Source organism: Trichosurus vulpecula, chromosome 7 (assembly GCF_011100635.1).
Source record: "Trichosurus vulpecula isolate mTriVul1 chromosome 7, mTriVul1.pri, whole genome shotgun sequence".
NCBI classification, from domain to species: Eukaryota; Metazoa; Chordata; class Mammalia; order Diprotodontia; family Phalangeridae; genus Trichosurus; species Trichosurus vulpecula.
Window position 1 is genome coordinate 186,431,912 of NC_050579.1, and position 20,817 is coordinate 186,452,728.

The following is a 20,817-nucleotide window of genomic DNA, read 5'->3' on the forward strand; positions in this document are numbered from 1 at the left end:
CTCAAGGAGCTCACAATCTAATAAGGAGACAACATAACAAACAACTCTGAATAAACAAGATATGTATAGGAAAAACTGAAGATAATCTCTGAGGGAAAACACTAACATGAAGCAGGAATGGGAAAGGTTTCTTATAAAAGGTGGAATTTAGCTGGGACGTGGAGGAAGCCAAGAGAAGCTAGGAAATAGATGAAAAGGGAGAATTCCAGGCATGATAGATAGCCATTGAAAATGTGTTGTCCAAATACAGTGCTTTGTGTGAGGAACAGACTAGATAGAAGGGAGTGAGGTGTAAGACTGCAAAGATGGAGGATTTTAAAAGCCAAACAGATGATTTTTTATTTGATCCTGGAGGCAACAGGGATCCGGAATTTACTCAGTGGGGTGTGTGTATATGTATATGTGTGCACGCATGTGTATGAGACATACTAAGACCTGGAATTTAGGAAAATCACTTTGATAGGTGATTGGATATAAATGAAGTGGTGAGAGACTTGAGGCAGGTGTAATTGCAAGTAGGGTGGGACTTTTTTGTTGTCTTTTGTTTTGGAGTACTTATCAGCACTAAGGTAATCAAGTGCCTTTGAGTATTGCTTTTGTTTGAATCAAGGGTCATTGATTGGAAACAATACATTTGATGTGGTGCTAGTGATTAAGGATCTTTCCCACATCCTTTTGCTAAGTAGTTGCTAAGCCTCAGGCCTACACCCTTTTCCTAAGTAGGCGCTAAGCCCCCGGGCCCTAAACAGGGTATATATGCTCTGAGGTTAGCATTTTTCTTTTGGGGGGCTTACTCATGGGAAAAGTGTTCATATGATTTGGCCAGACAAGACTCTGGGTGGCTGTTGGAAGCCTCCCCCCACCCCCCACTTTGAAAACCCAGATGTTGGTGCTTCTCTCTCTGGTGACTACATATGTATTGTTATGGACAGTTAGAAGCCTGTCTGTTGATTTGTGTTTATTTGCTCTGTTTATATAATTTCTGCTTGTAATTTCTGTTTGTATTCTTTTTGAAGTTCAGGGTGCTGGCTTTTCCCCCTGAACTAAGTATGATATATTTATGTTTAATTAAAGTAAGACTGTTAACCCCTTAAAGTTGCTTTCCTTAGAAAAATAGATCAAAGAACCTCTGCTAGCAGCCCTCCTGTGTGCTGGTATTATTGGTCTTACACCCACCCTCACAGCAGCAACATTGTTGTTACAGCAGAGAAGCCAAGCAGTAGGTTAAGATAATGATGTGTGGATGAGGGGGAAGAATGGGAAGATGGTAGTACCTTTGAAAGAAATAGGGAAGTTTGATAGAAGGGAGATTTTTTAAGTAGATACTGAGCTCTGTTTTTAAAATGTTGAGTTTGAAATGCCTATCTAGTTTTATATCTATTTATCTATCTATCTATCTCTCCACCAGGCAGCTGGAGATACTAGATTGTTGTTTTAAGGGTGACGTTGAGGTTAAAGACCCAAATTTTTGAGTCATAGGGATAAAAGTGATAATTGAAATCATGGGAATAGAAGAGATGACCAAGGGAGATAATGTAGAGAAAGAGAAGAGGGTAAAAGACAGATCCTTGAGGAACATCTTAAGACATATGAGAAACATAAGGAATCAAGATAGGAAACAGAGAAGGAGTAGTCAGAAAGAAAACAGAGTAAAACTCCAGAGAGGTTAAGGAAAATGAAGGCTAAAAAAAAGTCATGACATTTAGAGATAAGGAGTCATGATCTTAAAAAGAGTTGTTTCATTTTAGTGGGGAAGGATAGAAAGCAGATTTTAAAAGAGTGGGGAGTATGTAGTTGAGGCAGATGTAATGAGAGTAAGTAGAACTATTTTTCACAGAAGTTTGGCAGCAGAAGAAAATGGTAAGATGGGCATCTAGGGAAGATTTAGTGGGAGATAAGGGAGACAAAAATGGCTGGTTTCAGTTCAGTAGTGAAGAGGAGTTAATAGAGTAGGAGAGAATGAAGATTAGACTAACAATGGAGCAAAGTAAAAGAAGAGAAAGGTGGGGACAGCATCAATGAAAATGAAGATAGTTGCCCTTTCTGTGAGACTGCAAGAAAGGAGACAGAAGACACTGAAAGATTCAGAAGGAAGGAATAAAAGAAGTTCACACCAGGTAGTCTTCTTTTTCTTAGTAAAGTTGCAAGTGAAACATCTGTTCAACGCAAGGGGAGAGGCAGTATAATTAGGAGCATGAGAGAAGAGAATCCCTAGTAAAGCTGTTATAGGTGAAATGGTAGAGAGTTAATAAAAGCATTTTCATGTAGTGATAAGGACCTATTTGAAGTTAAACTGCATACATTTTTAGTGTACCTAGTCCACTACATTTCTACTTGAAGGAAAAAAGAATGAATGACAGTATCAGAGATAGGCTGGTGAAGAGGTCTAATGAAGTATTTATGGGATAAGGGAGAAATAATGTTGGGATAATGCATTCAAGGAGTTTGGAGAAAGTAGCAGAGAAGGTATGCTGACTGGACTGAAAATCAGGAGGGAATGGTAGAAGGTCAAGAGGACAAAGTATTCAAGGATGCTTACCTTTCTGTTTTCAGACTACTGTCTTAGGACAATAAATTATATTTACACTTTCTGCTGAAGATAAAGAGCATCTACCAAAGCTGGCTGGGAAAAGGATTTTTAAGAGTTGCCTGCTCAAAAAAGTTTGCAATTACTTTTCATAAAGGAAGACTTATTAGATATTTCTATGAATGAGTGAGAAAGAATGGCTATTTAGGAACCTGGAGATGTTTAAGAAACTGATGTAAATAAATTTAAGTGTGGAATCTGGCCAAGGTGGTGCTATTCAAATTACTCTTGGACCTTTCAGAAGGTATAAATTGGACCTATGACTTCAGCAGTACAGAGAATCTCAGCAGCAGGAAATTCCTTCCACTAATGCAGGCGAGCACCTTCTCTGTAACTTAGTTTTACAGTTACCAGTGACACTGAGAAGTTAAGTGATCTGCCTAGGATCACAGAATCAATCACCAAGCATTTAAGTGCCTACTATAGGTTAGGTACCAGGGATGTAAGGATAAAAATGAAACAATCCTTACTCTCAAGAAGCTTACATTCTAATGAGAGGGATAAGAATATGTATTAATATATATAACATATATACAAATACATACAGAGTGGTTATATACAAGGTGGAACACACTAGCAATTTTGGGGAATCAGAAGAGGCTTTATGCAGAAGATGGTACTGAAACTGCATCTTCAAAGAAAAATAGGACTCTGTAAGGCAGAGTTAAAGGAGGGAGCACATTTCAAAACATGTGGAATAGGATGTGGCAAGGGAGATGGAATGTCATGTCTGTACAATAGAGAAAAGGTCGGTTTGGCTAAATAGCAGAATGTAGCAGAAGTAATGTCCAGTGAGACTGGAAAGGTTAGGGATAGGGCTATGAGGAAAAAGTTAAATAGAAGAATTTATATTTTATCTTAGAAACAATAAGAAGCCACTGGAGTTTAACTGAGTAGAGAAGTCACATGGTCAGATATGTGCTTAAAGAAAATTATTTCGGCAGCAATGTGAAAGATAGATGTGACATGAGGGAACCAATAAGGAGGCTGCTGCAATTAATAAGGCAATGGTAATGAGGACCTGGTACTTGTGGGGGTGTAAAGAAGGGGTCAGATATGGAGGTAGAAATGGCAAGATTTGGCAACTGATTAAATATATGAGGCAAAGGAGAATGGGGAGTCCAGGATAATGCCAAAATAACAAACCTAAGACACTGAAAGGATGGTTGGGCCATCAATGGAAACAGAAATTGTAAGAGGGGATGAGATTTAGGGGGAAAGTAATGAATTCAATTTTGGACATGTTGAATTTGAGATGTCTAAAGGCAAAAGTTTGAAATATCCAATTGGGTAGCAATTGGTGATGTGGGTCTCAAAAGGGCTCAGGGTTGCGAGACCAATGAGGTTACCAACAGAGGGGAGACAAGGACAAAATCCTGGGGAAACACCCACAGTTAGGGAAAAGGTGTGATAAAGATGATAAGCCAGCAAAGGAGACTGAAAAGGCAGAATTTAAACCAAGTTTTCTTGGTTCTGAGGCAGGCTCTCTAGCCACTATGCCATAATACTTCTCATTACCATTTAGTAACTGCTTTAATGTTTTCCCTATTGTTTAAATAGTAATTTTTCGTCAAGTGTTGGAACTCCTTAAATTTTTACTTCCTCCAACTTCACTTAAGAATTGGGTACGTTACCTGATGATAGGAAAAAAAATTCCTACTTTAAACAGAGGTCCTAATTATTTTGCAAAATAACTTTTTTTTCCCCTACTTTAAGCTTTTAATTATCATTAGATCATAGGATTATAGGATTTAGAGCATGGAGGGAACAGAGATTATCTAATCCAATCCCTTAATTTTACAGAAGGAGTTACAGAGAGTTAAAATGACTTAAAGTAATTTTTGTTCCAATGGGAAGTTAATAATAATTTCTATCAGAATAATTAAAAAAAGAAGATTCAGATTAGGTACAAATTATTATAATTTTTATTTAAAAAGAAAAATATCCTTCATGGGGGGAAATGGTTATTTAAATTCAGTACGATGACTTTGGAAGTATTAAAAAATACAGAGATAAGCAAAAACTAAAGTGTAAGGTCCCAGGAGGTCAGGAATTATATTTTACTTACCCTTCATCCTCCTCAGTCCTAGCATGTTACACAGAATATAGCAGACATTTAATAAATGTTTTTGAATGTTAAATTCATGGCAAGTGTCTTGAAACCATACAAACTGAAGGATAACTTCAAAGTCTGACACAAAATAATGACTTTTAAATATCACATCTTTCCTATAATTTAACTGCATCCTTTAAGAGAATACTAGCAGCTAAAACAGCAGCTCAAAGAAATTTATATACAGCAGAATGGACTAAGAGAATTCCCCTTATCTAAAAATCAATAAGTAAACAAAAAAAGTCTATAAAGTTAATTAACCCATGACTAACTTGAAGGATGAGAAACAAAAACCTTATGACCTCCTTCTCCCCCACCCATGAATTAACAATAGCTAAAAAATCATGCCTATAAATTTTAGAAGCAATTTCAGTAAAGAAAATATACTTACCTCTTCAATTAACTTGTCATTTGGTGATGCTGTGCTGAGACAGACAAGGTAGGTTTGCTTAAAACTGCCCTTTGTACCAAGCTCTGGGTGGTCAGAACACAGCTTTGCTAAGGCAGTAGCTTGGCTTAACTGATTTGCTTTGATTAGATGTTTAATTCTCATATCCAACAAGATGGGACCCTCAAAGGCTAAAAATTCATTCACTTTGAAAGACAAAACATAACTCATTATTAACTGAAAATACTGTATTTGACAACACTATATTTGAAATGCAAATATTCCCAAGGAATTTAAAAGCCAAAAGGGCAGACAGCACTAAAAACGTTTTGTAATTGCCATTATATTGTTAGGCTAGTTTTTTTTTTTTTCCATAAAGTTCCTGACCTTAAGAAGAGGCTGTATTTTATTAAAAGAGTCATTAGCAATTTCTGTCCACTACAGTAACATATTAGAAGAGACACTGTAATAAATTCTGAAATACTTAACAAGGGTAGAAATAATCCTACATTAAAGTTGTTCAAAAACATACTAAGTTCTTTTACTTGCATGATAGTTAACGCTAGGTAACAGCATTATGGGTTGGAATCCTTGGAGATTCCTAATGGTCACATAAATGTGGATATGGTTATTTCAGAAGGTTTTAAATTGTGGTTTTAGTTTATAGATATGAAATGTTTTTCTTCCTAAGAACTCAAGTCCTATTTCATCTGTGCAGTTGTGTCTGGACAAGTCATATTTCTTAAGGGGTAGAGCCTATAAACTGTTAATCCCTGTATATTTTATTTCTTAGGTGACAAACTATATGAGGTCCCTTTCTAACCCCTCTGGTTTCACAGTGGTGTGTTTAATTGTCTATGAAGAGGAAATTTTTGCTTAATATATAAAATTTTATATGGTGATAACATGAAACAGTTTTTTTTTTTTTTACTAATGATAGCATCCCATAAATAATACTGTTTTTTCTATTTACACATGGAGTACAATACTTACCTAGTACTAATTTTGTTTGCCCCCCCACTATGGATATTCTTTACTCTTCCCTTAGTATTTTGCGCACTACTTATAGCACTATAGTATAATGACTAAGTTCTGAATGACTTGATTATTTAACATAGTTTTTTAGCTTCAAAACTAAATGAATCACAGAAATCTCAGATTTGGAAGGCTCTCTAGCCTCCACTGAGGCTCTCTAGTTAAATCTGTATATAAAAGTACCAGAATGAGAATCCCCTCTACAACATACCCGGCAATACTAGGCAGCTCTCCAATGTCCTTTGGGCAACCTGCAACTTTGATTCTTTAAAGATTGTGGTGTTCCAAGATTTGTCACCTACAGCATATCACCTGGAGAACATTTGTGTTTAAAAAAAAGATGTGGTTTTGTACTCGGGCACACCTTGGGATTGTTGAAAGCATTGTGCAATTTACCAAATGCCAACCACTGTTTTCTTCCTTTTATTTAGTTCTGAGCCTAACTCAATGCTTATCTGTAGTGCTCTTCCCAGGTGTATGCAATGATGTAATAACTTAGGGAACTAACCACTCAACTCTGTTTTGGTCTAGACAACAGGCATTTTTCATGCATTTGGTTTTTCCATTTTTTCCTATATAAGAATTGTTGATAATCACAAAAAATAAAAGAATCTTGAACCAAGAAAGTACTGCAATGGCTATCAGGTCCCAGCTGTACCTTAATACGAATTTCCTCTAAAATAAATCTCATTTTACATTTTTCTCCGTTCAATTTAATCTTACTACAAATATGGCCCAATTGCTCTGATCCGTCCAGATGTTTCTGTAACCTAACTACGTAACACAATATACAACCTATTCTAGTTTTGTGTCAACTTAGATTTGATAACAATCCCATCTATGACTTCATCCATAACAATGAGAAAAATAGTAAGTAGCACAAGTCAAGGTCAGGTCCATTAGTCACTAACTGATTATGCCTTAGGTCCAAACAGTCAAATAGCTCTTAGTAAACAATGTCAATATATAAAAATCAAATTATACAGATATCACATAATTTGTTATCTTTCTGGTGTCTTTTCTTCTATTCCTCCTCTAAGTTTTTTGACCCAATTTCCCTTCTAGTCTTTTCCATATCAAACTAACTCAAGAAATTAAAAGAATAAACGCATAAAATAAATGCCAACAACATCTAGTTTGGTCAAAAAAAATATACAGGGCAAGATCTTTTCAAACATCTCTAAGAGAAAAACTCATTAATTTCTGTGTTGTGTTTAGTTTAGTGTCACATGGGGAATACAACATGTGATTTTAAATCTAAGTTTAAAGAAAATATGAAATAAAAATGATGGCTATTCTGACTATAAACAAGTCAAAGATATACTAGCTTCTAGTTTCTAAATCTATCTTCTTTGGAAAGGCAAGCTAGAGATGCACAAAAGATAGGAATTATTTCAAAATAATCCTCTAAAGGCTCAAGATGAGATCACTGTAAAGAAGTAATTTTGAGAGACGGCAAACATGTCAACCAGATGGCTGGATTTCCTAAAATCCCAAATTGAAAAAAAGGAAATTAGATTGGGAAAATGGGCAAAGGGGAATTGTTACAATGAAAAAATTAATGTCACAAAAGGTAGAGTTAAATATGAAGGCAAAATTAAAGTTATTAAATAAAGGTTTTGAAGAAAAGGGAAAAAGAACCTTTGGGCTACAGGACAAATCTAATCCTCAGGAAAATTGTAAAGTTCACCCTGGCTATAAGTTGGCAAAAAATATCATATAGATTGTTATCTTTTAAAAGATGAAGCAGTTAAGGAGATACTAAGCTATTAAGCAAGTAATCAGCTTTCAAAGAGGAGAAATAAAAGGTGATAACCTAATGAGAAATCTATGGCCCAAGTAAATGATAAGGGTATGTGTGATAAAATTACCAGCACTTACCTTGGCCTCTCTATTTTCTGTCCCTTTCCTTCTTTACTCCCCTGTCTAGGAGTTATCTCCTTACTCTGTTTCCCCAATTCTCATTCTCTTTTCCTTAACTGGCTATAAAATGAGACTTAAGTATTTTATAGTTTTTTCTAAACATTTACAAGGTTTTGTGTCCCTTGCACCTATTTTAAAAGTAAGTTGTATTAAATAGTCATGATATTGTGTAAAGTCCTTTCTTTTTTTTTGTGTACACAGAAATGATCATGTTTGATGTTTGTCAAGTAAAAAGTAATAAAAATATTTTTAAACAGCAAGATGGATATATCATATTTCATGATAAAAAAAATCCTAAAATTAAGGTAAGAAAGTTGAACATGTCACGTATTACAAAAATAAGTTCCCTAAAAAATTAAGTTGACTTTTACATATCTGAGACCCCTCAGGTCTTTCTCTCTGGAGCAGATGACAACAGAATATTAAGAACAATTGTTTGCAAAGTGTTTTATAAGAATTAACTAATTTTGAGCTTCACATAAACCTTTTGGAAGTGCTGCCAGCATTAGCTCCATTTTTCAGATGAGGAAACTGAGGCTAAGAGAGGTTAAGTGATGTTTTTGGATACTTGGTTACAAAATATCAAATGTGAGATTTTAACTTAAAAGTCTTTCTGACTCTAAGTTCAAGATCCTATCTACTTTACTAAGGGAAAAAACTTTTCTGATCTATTTTAGGCGCTTAAAAAAAAAGCTTGATAGATATCATAAAGTGCATGTTATTAGTTTTAAAACTACCATTTGAATAGAAAGAAATGTTCTTATTTTACTCACCTCTAATAATCCATAAAACTTGAATGAGAAACATGGAATATTAGTTTTGTCACTATTGAAAAAGGTTAGTTTAGCACCAACTAAAGCTGAAATTTGAAGGGTTAAATTTCATTCATTCATTTATACCTACTTGGGATCATTTTAATCCTTCAATAAATAAAAGTTTTTCACATATTTTAAGAAAATTGTTTTTATCACAGCCTTTGCAGTACAAGGAGCTATGATTTCACTTAATTAAATTTAAAGAAAGAAGAATTTGGAGTTGGGTGAACAAGATTTAGTTGGCTCCAAATGATAACAACTAGCATTTGCCACTTTACATATCAGACTCTTGATATTTGTCCGTTAGTAGAACAATAAGTTTGGAACCAAGAGGCCTAGGTTCTAATTCTGGTTTTGAGATGGCTCTGTAACAAAGTCAGCAGAGATTGTTTTTCATTTTTGTGTCTTTGTATCCCCAGTGTTGAAATGTCTGTTGAATTAAATTAGTAGCTGTGTGACTCTGGACAAGTCATCTTACCCTCCCATAAGCTCAGTTTCCTCATTTGTAAAATGGGAATAACAATGCTTATACTACATACTTTTATAAGGGCTGCTGATAAGCTATGTGGGCTTGGTGTGAGAAAAATGCTTTACTAAGAAACCTTTAAGTGCTATATAAATGTGGGCTATTATTACTACAATATTTGCTGATCATATTAAGGGTGGGGAAGAAGTTATTTGATTTCCAACAATTAATATTCAATTATTTTATAACCAACAGACAATGGGAATCATTTGTAATTTATGTTGAATTCAGGTCAATGATACATTGATTCAATTCCACTCCATTTCTCCAAGATTAGACTAGATCAACAGTGTTCCTGTATGCACCCCCCCCCCCAAAAAAAAAACAAACCTGACAATAATTTACTTGTTTTGTAGGAAAAAAAAATTAATTTCAAAATTTCTATAAAAAGTTTATAATGAAGGCACAGGTTCCTTTCACCTAAGCTTATTTCAAACCTATACTTGTATGGAATTGAAATTTAGGGAAACTGTTGTCTGATGAGTTCTCCAGAAGTTTATTTCAAAATACCTTTAGTTGATCTCTAAGTGTTTTCAGTAATGGTTTTTAGGGAGGTCTGCTTCTGAACTTCAGAAGTTCATTTAAAATTGAATTTTATTTCCTCATGTAATTCTGAAGGTTTTGTACTGTAAATGTGAAGGAAAGTGCCTAGGTTTTTTAGTAGTTTATTTTTAGAATCCTGAGATGGCTTAAGTATATATTCTAGATAATAAGGCCAATTCGAAAACTGTCGATTTGTTTTATCTTTGTTCACTGAAAAACTAGCTGAGAAGAATGAGTTAACTGTATTGCTCTGAATGTAGGGCATTCTTCTCTAAAATGATCTTTTTGAAAGAAAAATAATCCTATGTAGCCTTATATTGAAAATAATTACATCAAATTACTTTAAAATATTTATTTCAGAGAGTAAAAAAAAATAGCTCAATTCAAATAAAGATTTTTAGAAAGTGTCACTTTTCTCACTGCAATTTGTCAGAAAGATAGCTGTGAGGATTAAAAAATAAAACCAAGTTACAGTCCTCATAGGGACAAGACAGATTTGGGGCAAAGTGTGGCTTATAGTTGGCCAATATAATATTTGTGTCTGTTGTGCCTAAATAAAAGGAAGAAGCAACAATAATAACAGGGGACTAAAGCTTCCTTACATTTAGTATGGACATTTTTTGTGTACTTTTTTTGGCGCCATCATTAATTTCACTGTTTCAGCCATTTAAAAAATTTAGTATTTTAAATAGTGGTGTATGGCTGTTTAATAATAAGAGAAGCTTAGGCAGAAGTTCCAAAGTACTCCTATAGATATTTTTTTTAAACTGGAAATACAACTAACTAAAATTTTAATTCAAATTAATGTGACTCACATTTGTTTTAAGATTTTGCTTTCTCTAAACAATTACAGCTGACAGAAGTAGTTGCATGATTTGCTTCTCTAATTTAAAATTAGCTTCTAAACAGTATTTTATTCAATACCACCAAAACGGAAATTAAAAAAAAAAACAGGTTTAATGACTAATCTCCAAGAGAAGGAAATCATAAGAAGTGGGAAGTCACATTATTAGAAGTTAATACATTTCACAAAACTCATTTACATGTATGCATCTATAATATATACATTTTTATTTATATTGTAATATTTTCTTAATATGCACTCTGATAAAATGTAAACTCCTTGAGACCAGAGACTGTTTAATTTTTATTCTTCGTATCCCCAGGTACATAACAAGGTACCTGACCCATAGTAGGCATTCTAAAAACTACTTGTTGATTATCTGGTGTCCTTAAATTCCAATTTATAAAACAATTTTCTAAACATCAATCCCTAGAATACCCCAGAGGTTATTTTGTTGTTTAAGTAAAGGGGGATTCAATGAAGTCTCATTCCTACCCATAGGTCCCATTATTCTTTGAACTATGTTGCATGCTGTTTCAACTAGTCTAATGAATAAGTATCTAAAAGAAGACATTTAACAGAATAATTATTAAATGTGCTGAGTTAGGGACTGACAGTATATGCTTTATTAAAATGGTTACCTTAAAATAAAGTTTGGTGAAGAAGAATTTAAACAAAATATTTAAATCCAATTTTAACAAAAGCTTGTCCTTGCTAGAATGTATGTTATTAAATACATACTTAGAGAATGCAGGGAACTTTTTAAGGGATATTTCAGACTGTTTTTAGACTGAATTAAATTTCCAACATAGTATTCATATAATATTCAAATATCTAAGTATTATCCATATATAGAATATGCATTTATTTAAGTTTAACTAAGTGGCTCTATCATCATGACAGAGAATCTTTTTTCTATCCAGAGTCAATGATTCACAAAAAAATATTAATTCAAGACATACACATAAAAAGAAATTTAATTTAATGAGCTGTTCAGGTCATCACTTTTTTTTTTCAAGATAACAAAGCAGTGTGTTATACTAAAAAGGGATTCTGGACTAGCAATTATGAAAGACCTAAAGAATTATGTTACCATGGATAAGCCACTTCATCTTCAGCTTTCTCATCTGTAAAATGAGGATAATAATATCTATAATACCTACTTCAGAAAGTTTTTGTGAGGCTCAAAAGACAATGTATGTAAAAGTATTCGGCAAAATTTTAAATGCTATATAAATGACAGCTATTATAAAGAAGAGGAACTATGATATTCAAGAAATACAACAAAAAATACTCAATTCTATATTATGGTCTACAGGGGAGATAAAAAGAGGGCAGGAAACAAGGAAAAAGAAGGGAAATCAACATTTGATAATAACTAATAATTCTCTTAATGCTACCATTGGTTAAAATACAAGCACAAGCTTCCAAAATATGCTTCTCTACTTAGAATTACATGACATTTACACATTCAATTTGGAGGATATAATAACGAGGAGGGGATAACACATCAAGTGCTCTCTGAGGAGAATGTTCCAGGAAACAGATTTCCTCAACTAGGCTGAATTAAGTACCCAAGATTCCAAAAAGACACTATCCTGACAACATTCAAGAGAGGCAAACATACACACAAAGATAAAAGAGCAAAAGACAAGGAGAGAAACTGAAAGATAATATGTTGAGGTGAGTGTGTAAACTAAATTACTTTGGTCCAGATTTAGAGCTGGAAAGGACTCCATCATTTTTCAAATGAAAAAACTAAAGGTTATACCTTCTCAGAGGGTTTAAGTTACTTGCCCAAGGTTCACATTTTTAAGAGACAGAGCCAAAAGTGACTCATTTCTCAATTTCTGTTGATAGAAAAGAGCTTGTCATTCAAATATTTGAATATTACACTGAAACCAACATTTATTACATTGAATCCTAAAGATAGGTGAAAGAAGGCAAAAAAAGGCAAAAAAGAAGGCAAAAAAAAATCCCACACCTCAGAAAACAAAAACAGAAAACCCAGATTCCACAAAGTTCTACCACCCAGAGGGGTATCTGGGCACTACTCTCCCCCAACCTTTGAGAAAAGCTGCACTTAAACTTAGTAAACGCAAAACCCTTAAGGATACAACTACATGCTTTATATAGTTTGCATATAAACACAAATGTTATATGTTCACAATAATATGATATAGTATCATTCATATTACTCTGACCAGACATTAATTTCAGGTATGTAGGGAGCTCTCAGGGGAACTTCCTTTATCAAAGCAGATCAGTAGCTTCTTTGCAATCTGTGGAATGGCTAAATCATTCCTATTAACAGAGTAACTTTGCAATCTGCTTTCAGGGTGATGCCAACCAGTTTCCTTGAAAATAGGTTCAGTATTGCTTAAACCCAGTTGGGACATCCTAAAGCAAGTTGCATTGAAGATAGAGGCAGTGGAGTACTAGGTTTGGAATTAGTGGACCTGTGACAATTCCCAGATTTGTCACTTACTATCTGTACAATCTTGGGAAAGTTACTTATCCTCTGAGTCCCAGTTTTCTCATTTATAAAATGAGAGGATTAAGACCTTTAAGGCTCCTTTCTAATGCTATAGCTACAAAATGATATGATTATAAATTAGCAACAAAATCTAGAATGGGGCAATGGGCTCTAGTATTAAGAGTAATGAAATGTGAATTGAGACCTAGTTTTTATTATCAGCTCTATCAATGACTTACTGTGAAAGTCTGGAGAAATAATTTTCCATTCTATTTAGGTTTCCCAATCTGTAAAATAAGATGTTCATCCCTCAAAGCATTCAAACAAAAACTGACCACTTAAAGTATTCCTGTAAAAGTAGAAAACCTTAAAGGTCACTTCCACATGTAAGGTTCTCTTCATGAATACACCCTCTCCTGACCACCTTGACAGATAAGAAAGAGCCCTGAGGGTGAATGAGATCAAACACAAATGCTTTGGGCACTTCAAAGGAAACTTTACTTAAAGACATCTTTTAAAAGTGATATTTTAAAATAAGATTTCACAAAACATTATATACTTATTTTTGTATTTCAACAGATATCTTCTCTCTTTTTAAAAATTTTACCTTTTTCCTTATCCAATGGTTCCTGGGAAAGAATTGCATGCAATACTGGGTTTTTCCATATCCCAGACTCTTGAGCAAGAGTAGCTAAAAAATGCAATTCACAACTTCCATTCTCCATCAGCTTTTTATGAGCTACCTACAAACATCAGAAATCAGAAGAATAATGGTTACATTTTTAAAAGCAATACCACAATATTTTGAAATTCTTAATTTTAAAATAAAAACGAAGAAACCCTATAACGAGGTCATGAAGAGTTGGACCACGACTGAATGACTAAACAACACAACTTTTGAAATAGCTTATAAAGACTTATCTGGGAAAAAACCCGTTATGTTACAAGATGCTTACTGCTTTCATTTCTGTTTTTAAATAATCTCAAAGAGCAATAAAGCAACTATAAAACTTAATTTCCATTATTTACAGAGAGAATTAATATTATAGAACAAATATAAAAATATGAATACATTTCATCAAACCTTTATTTCATGGAAGATGTCAGAATTGCCACTCTAAAATACTGATTTTAAACTCAGTGTAGATAAAAAACAATTTTTAAGCCAATATATGTTGATGGCACATACAAGTATAATTTTTGCATAAAATATTCACAAAAACTCCCCAAATGAAAAACAAAGAGACATGTTTTCATTTATAAATGATACATCTTTTGCATTTTTTACTTAAAATTTTATTCTGAAATTATTTTTACAAATGTTGCTTACTAGGGGCAGCTAGGTGGCACAGTGAGTAGAGCAATGGCCTGGGAGTCAGGAGGACCTAAGTTCAAATCCAGTCTCAGACACTTGACACACATACTAGCTGTGTGACCTTGGGCAAGTCACTTAACCTCAATTGCCCTGCCCCCCCCCCCAAAAACCTAAAAAACAACAAAAAAACCCCAAAAAACAAATGTTGCTTACTTAATTTTGCCCACAAATTAAATTCTGAATTGTACATACACATCTTCTTTTATTGAAGTATAAGTCAGCTTTGTTAATAGTACATAATAATTCTCTATTAAAGAAGACTAAATAAAATGCCTTAAGAGTTTTAAAAAGATAACAAAACAAAAAGCATACTTTTCTTTATCATTCACCCTTGTACAAAAGGTTCAACTAGTTGGTAATAATTAGCAAAATGTGCAAAGTAGCTCAATGTTACATTTGCATATAAAAATCTATAAATTGTCTTTTGTTAGTAAAGTATATTTGAAAAATATAGTATTCATCACAATCTAAGCTCCATGATGTGCTGATACTCTAAAACAGGGGAAAAACAGATGAATAAATATGAATTTTAATATCAAATAATGTAATATTTTATTTTAGGCAAAGGTAAACACAAGTAAATTTTTAAAATAAATTTCTCTGGCCAACTAATTTTTTTTTTACTTTATCACTATTTTTATGCCTGCTGTTCCCTAACAAGGCTTAAATCATTATACAAACTGATAAAGCTAAAAAGGTATTCTTAGAACTCTTCATAGATACATACTATGACAGCTTGTAGGGAGGCTACTGCCCCATCATTAGAAATACGTATTAACTCAATTAACTAAATCACACAACCAATATATTTTTAAATTATATACAATGTACTTAGCCCTGTGTTTGGTTCTGAGAAAGATATAAGGGAGTATAAGATGTGGTCCTGCCCTAAAAGACTTTATATCTCTTGTTCCTGAGTCAAAGCTAACAAATAAGACAAAAACTAGAGAAAATTAAGTACTGCCTTAATGATATGACAACCTTAAGTGCAACAATAAAACTAAATGAGAATCCCTACCTTCCTTCAAACATCAGCTAAAGTGCCCCTTCCTATAAGCCAATCCTGATACCCTCACTTCCTCTAGCTACTATTGTCCTTCCTTCATCTCTGAAATTACTTTGACATTTTCTTTGTATAAATTTTTCAAATATACTTTAGTAACAGGAAACAATTACATAGATTTTATATATACTTTCTGGTGCATGTGTTGTTTCTTCCCAGTGAAAGTTAGACTTCTTGAGAGCAGGTACTGTTTTTTGTTTTGTCTTTAAACCCCAGTGTTTAGAAGTTCTTCAAACGGAACAAGCACTTAATACATACCTGCTGAAGGAATGAATTGAATATAATACCTTTTTCAGAAGAGTTTAAATTAACTGGCTTAACAAAGCTAGATAATACATTGGATATTTCTAAATTCAGATATGGGTAGTTGCCTTCCTCTGAAAATCCCAAGTTGACTGACCCTCAAAGAATAGTGCAAGTCTTAAGGGGCCTGTTGAAATGTATGTGCTTTTTTGTTGCCTAGTACAAACTGAAGTTTTGTATTTTAAAATATGAGGCAAAACCATTTAGGATACAACTACTACACATTCTTCTTACCTGGACCAATGTCTGAAACTCTTTCCACTGACTATCTGATAATTCAAAGGGCAAACACAGTAAAAGCTCGACACAGCTTCTGAAAAGCACAAAGTTAGTAAGAACACACAGATGAGTCAAGTAAAATTCAGTGATTCTTGTATTGACAGATTTAATCTATTTAACTTTAACATTTCTTAAGTTCTAAAAGGTCATAAAAATCTAAATCTAGGATTTGATTTACTGAAAAATATACTTACAATGCCAATCGTTCCAGGACCAATGCAACATTTTCACACTCAGAGGTAAGATAAGGTCGTGCTTTAGCGTAGCTTTGAATAGCCACTGTGTAAACCTCCAACAAAGGAAGAGGATCTTCTGAGGTTTTCCATTTCTCAGCATATTCAAGGAGTGTCTATTCAAAAGAAATAAAAAGCTATGCTAAAAATAAAGCAAATCTTAAATTTCGTTCATCAGAGGGAGAGAAATCTCAGTTTTTGGAAATTCAAGTAATTCACAAAATCTCAGAGTAGGAAGACAAGGAAAAGTCCAACTTGTACCAGAACAGGAATGACTTTCACAACATCCCAACTCATAATGTCCACCCAACTTCTGTTTGAAGATCTCGCCTGATGCATAACATACTACCTCCAGGCAGCTTATCCCACTACTGGACAGCTGCTTCTAGTTCTGCTCTTTTTCTGAGACTAATTAAGAAGTAGACTGAACTTTCTGAAAAATGGAAAGAAAATGGGTTCCCTTAAATGATTCTCTTTGATTTAGTATTTTAATTAGACAAAAGCCTTGTCAGTTCAATCAAAAGATGTAAATTCTCATCAATTCTGGTGTATGAATAACTATGGTTTACTTTCCCTGGTTAAAAAAAAAGTTACAGATGAAATAATGTCTCAGCTAATTTAAGGGAAGTTGTTTCAAATCATAAGATGTTTAAATAATTTATTTTTTGCCTAACTAGAATACTTTTAAGCTAAATAGCACCTCTGATCTAATAATCTGAAGCATAAGGATATAGACTGTTCCTGTGATTTCACTTATGCAGGGCACTCTTTCTGCAAGTGCAGGTAAGTAGCACCTTCTCTGCAACCTAGGGAGGTGCCTTAGAGCACTAAGAGATTAAGTGCCTTGCCCAGGGTCACACAGCCAGGATGTATACAACGCATGACTAGAAGCCAGGTCTTTCATGGCTCTCAATTTTCTAATCTACCCTTCCTCTCAATAATTTCAAACATATTATTGCAAAAGGTAGAAAATGGGGAGTGTTCTATTTGGCCATGCTACTTTAAAATCCCAATGACTAAATTTAATATTTGTTATCAGATAAACTGAAAATTTTTAAGATTTAGTATAGCCGGAAAAACCTTTGAGCTCATGCAATTAAATCTCCTTATTACACAGACGAGGAAACTAAAGCTCCAAGGGGTCAAGTGTTAGACAGGTAGCAAGTGGCAGAACCCGGATGTGAACTCTGCTTCTGTCTCTGAACTAACATTTCCGATAAAATGAACTGCTTATGGTCACAAGTTTCAGTCCAAAAAATGAAAGATAATGTGCAAGAAAAAAAATGCAGTGGTTAGGAGGACAGTCTGCTGGACTTGTAGTCAGGAAGATCAGGGGTCAAACCCTGCCTCTGTAAGCTGTGAAACCCTCCACAAATCACTTACATTCTCAGAGTCTCAATTTCTTCATTTATAAAATGAAGAGGTTGGACAAAATGCCCTTTGAGATCCCCTCTAACTCTAAATCTATCATCTAGTTAAATCTATGATTAAAATTAAATCTACGATCTTCAGTTACATAACAAGTTTCTATCATACAGAAATGAATCAAAAACTTTAAGCAATTCTTTACAGGGTCAAGGCATTTCTTGGAAACTTGCAAGCTTTTTAAACATCCAAACTGACTTTTAAAAAATATATTAAGTATAAAAGTGTTACAAATCCAAGGAATTGGTAGTGGTAGATGTAGACTTCCAGATGTTATTAATTCTCCTGCAATTACTATTTTAAGGTTCCACGGTTTATTTTTAATACATTGGGGCTCTAGATACATATTCTTACATGGTAAAAAAAAATCTCTAAAAGCAGTCAACCACAAGTGTGCTTGGCAGACTACTGGTCAAGGACTCATCAAGGTCAAGCCTAAATTGCATACTCCCAGAAAGGAGGTGCACTGCTGGCAAATATGAGATTACATTTTCACTGTCAGTGTGTCCTATAATCAGTATGCTGTTCTTGTCTCCTCAAAAGAATGTAAGCTCACTGCACTTAAAGACTGTCATTCTTTGTCTTTGCAACCCCTCTCCATCCCTCCACGAGCCTAGTAGATGCTTTTAATAAATGCCTGCTGATTGAATTATTTTCCAAGATCACACAGAAAGTTAATGGTGAAGCCAGAACTAGAAAAGTCAAGTCTTCTGATACCTAGTATCATACTCTTCCCAGGACACCTTATACAAAGAGGGTTGTAACAGAAGGAATTGAAAAGAACAAACAGAAAGCAAAGGACACCTGACAAATGCCCTCATGGAAACCTATAATGAATTCACTATGTATTTGGTTTTTTATTAAGTAGAGCAGAGAATTGAATATATTGTTGTACCAGAAGCGAGCGAGACACACCACAGAGTATAAGTTTTAAGTGGAGAATTTATTAGCCGGCGGCCATTGGGGTACTGCACCACAAATCAATGGCAACGTGTTGGGGTGACAGCTTGGCTTATATAGGATATGTGGGGGTACAGGGTGGGGGGAGCAGGAACAAAGGTCCTGGCTGATCAAAAGATTCAGTCAGGTTATCGTACTAGTGGGATAATCTCATTTACATTCCTTGGTGGAGTCACGGAGCCCCAGGGATATCCGCTAGAAAGGGTCTGCCAGGTTATCCTTCAGTGGGATGGTCCTATCTATTGACATTCCTTGGTGGAGTCATGGAGTCCCAGGGGGTTTGCTAAATGCCAAAGATATCTGAGTCCATTCTTTCTGGGGGTGCTTGTCAGTAGCTAGGGGTTTCTCAGGGGTTCCTAATTTTCCTTGTATTACAATATGTCCTCTGGAGCAAGAAAATATGACAAATTAGGCTCAAGCCACATTATTTATTTCCCTGAAGGAATAATAATGAAAAAGGAAAAGATGGAAGATTAAAGTCACTAGGATTTAAAATTTTATGCATGTATAAGCTAAATTACACTTTTAATCCAAAAAATAGTAACAGTCAGTAGGATAAATTTGCATTGCTCTATCAGTTTTGGCTTTAACTATAGTTTCATCCTCTAGCGATACCAATCAGTTATATTTAATTGGATACTTTAGTTAAATATTATTAATAAATTTCCACAGAGCCATGATAGCAACAAACATAAAACCTTAATTGTTTAGTTTTAGATTGGCTTTCAAACTACAGCATGGAAATGAAGTTGGAAAAGTTACAATTTGCATTAAACTGTAACAGCATTAAGTTCTCAGTCTGAAGTTTTAAAATGAACAAAGTACTTAAAAGATATAAATGTCCAAAGCTAGGTGTAAAAGTAAAATTAACTGTATAATGTTCTATGATTTATAAAAGCAACAAAAGCAAAACCCCACAAAATAAAGGTTATATTATAGTTCTTATTAACATACAACTTGTCTTGACAAAGTTAAATGAAGATGTCAACTCTAAACTTTGATTTAAAGTCCTCTTTTTAATATGAATAAACAAGATAAACTTGGTCAGAAAAGGCTATTTTTTTTCTGTCAAATGTAAATTCCCTGAGAGCAAGGAGTGATTAATTTTTGTCTTTGTACTCCCAGCTCCTAGCACAGCGACTAGAAAATAGTACAGAAAAAGTTTAGGATCTTAGATGTAGAACTGGACCCCAGAGGCTTAATAAAAGCTTGTTGAATTGAAATGAATTTGGTTTATAATTAAACCTTTTTTAAGTTCTTCATTTTAAAGATGTTAGTCATTTGTTACCTAAGAAAACAGGAAAGGGTAAGTTTGCTTTTTACAACCCTCAAATTATCTACTCAAGTTAAGAATGACTATAGCCACTGAAAGCCATTCGCCAAAAGATAAATGGTCAAATTAGGGGAACAAACAGTCCTCAAAAGAACTGTAAACTGTTAACAATATGAAAAAATGTTCCAGAGTACTAATAATCAAGAAATGAAAATCAAAACAACTTTGAGGTTTCATCTCATTTCCAACAAACTGGCAAAGATGAAAAAAAAGTGTAAAATGGTAAATCTTTGAGAGGCTGTGGAAACAATGGAGGGCTAATACACTGTAGACCTGTGAACTGGTCAAACCACTAGAAAGTATGTAAAATCTGTACTTATGTAAAGTGAGTAAAATTGTGTAAAGTGAGTGAAATGTCCATACCCTTTGATCCAGAGATTCCACTGCTAGGAATTTACCCCAAAGAGGTCAATAATAAAACGAAAGATTCCATAACATTTACAGGTCCCAATACATTTATAGATTTTTTTTTTGTAGTTGTAAAGAACTGAAAACAAAGTAGATACCCATCAATTGGATTAACTTGCAGTACAGGAAATATAAGAAAACCTTAGTGTGCTATAAGAAATAATGAACATTATGAACACAAACTGAAA

General features: G+C 34.0%; 1 protein-coding gene across 1 annotated transcript in view; it reads right to left on the reverse strand.

Moving 5' to 3' along the window:
* Window positions 1-20,817, reverse strand: part of ZNF292 (zinc finger protein 292) — a 101,408-nt gene that overhangs the window by 17,405 nt on the left and 63,186 nt on the right. The window contains exons 2-5 of the mRNA XM_036765783.1: window positions 16,465-16,619; window positions 16,226-16,304; window positions 13,858-13,993; window positions 5,092-5,294 (exon numbers count right to left, since the gene is read on the reverse strand). Coding sequence (XP_036621678.1) covers window positions 5,092-5,294; window positions 13,858-13,993; window positions 16,226-16,304; window positions 16,465-16,619 — 573 coding nt within the window. The remainder of the gene's footprint in view (window positions 1-5,091; window positions 5,295-13,857; window positions 13,994-16,225; window positions 16,305-16,464; window positions 16,620-20,817) is intronic.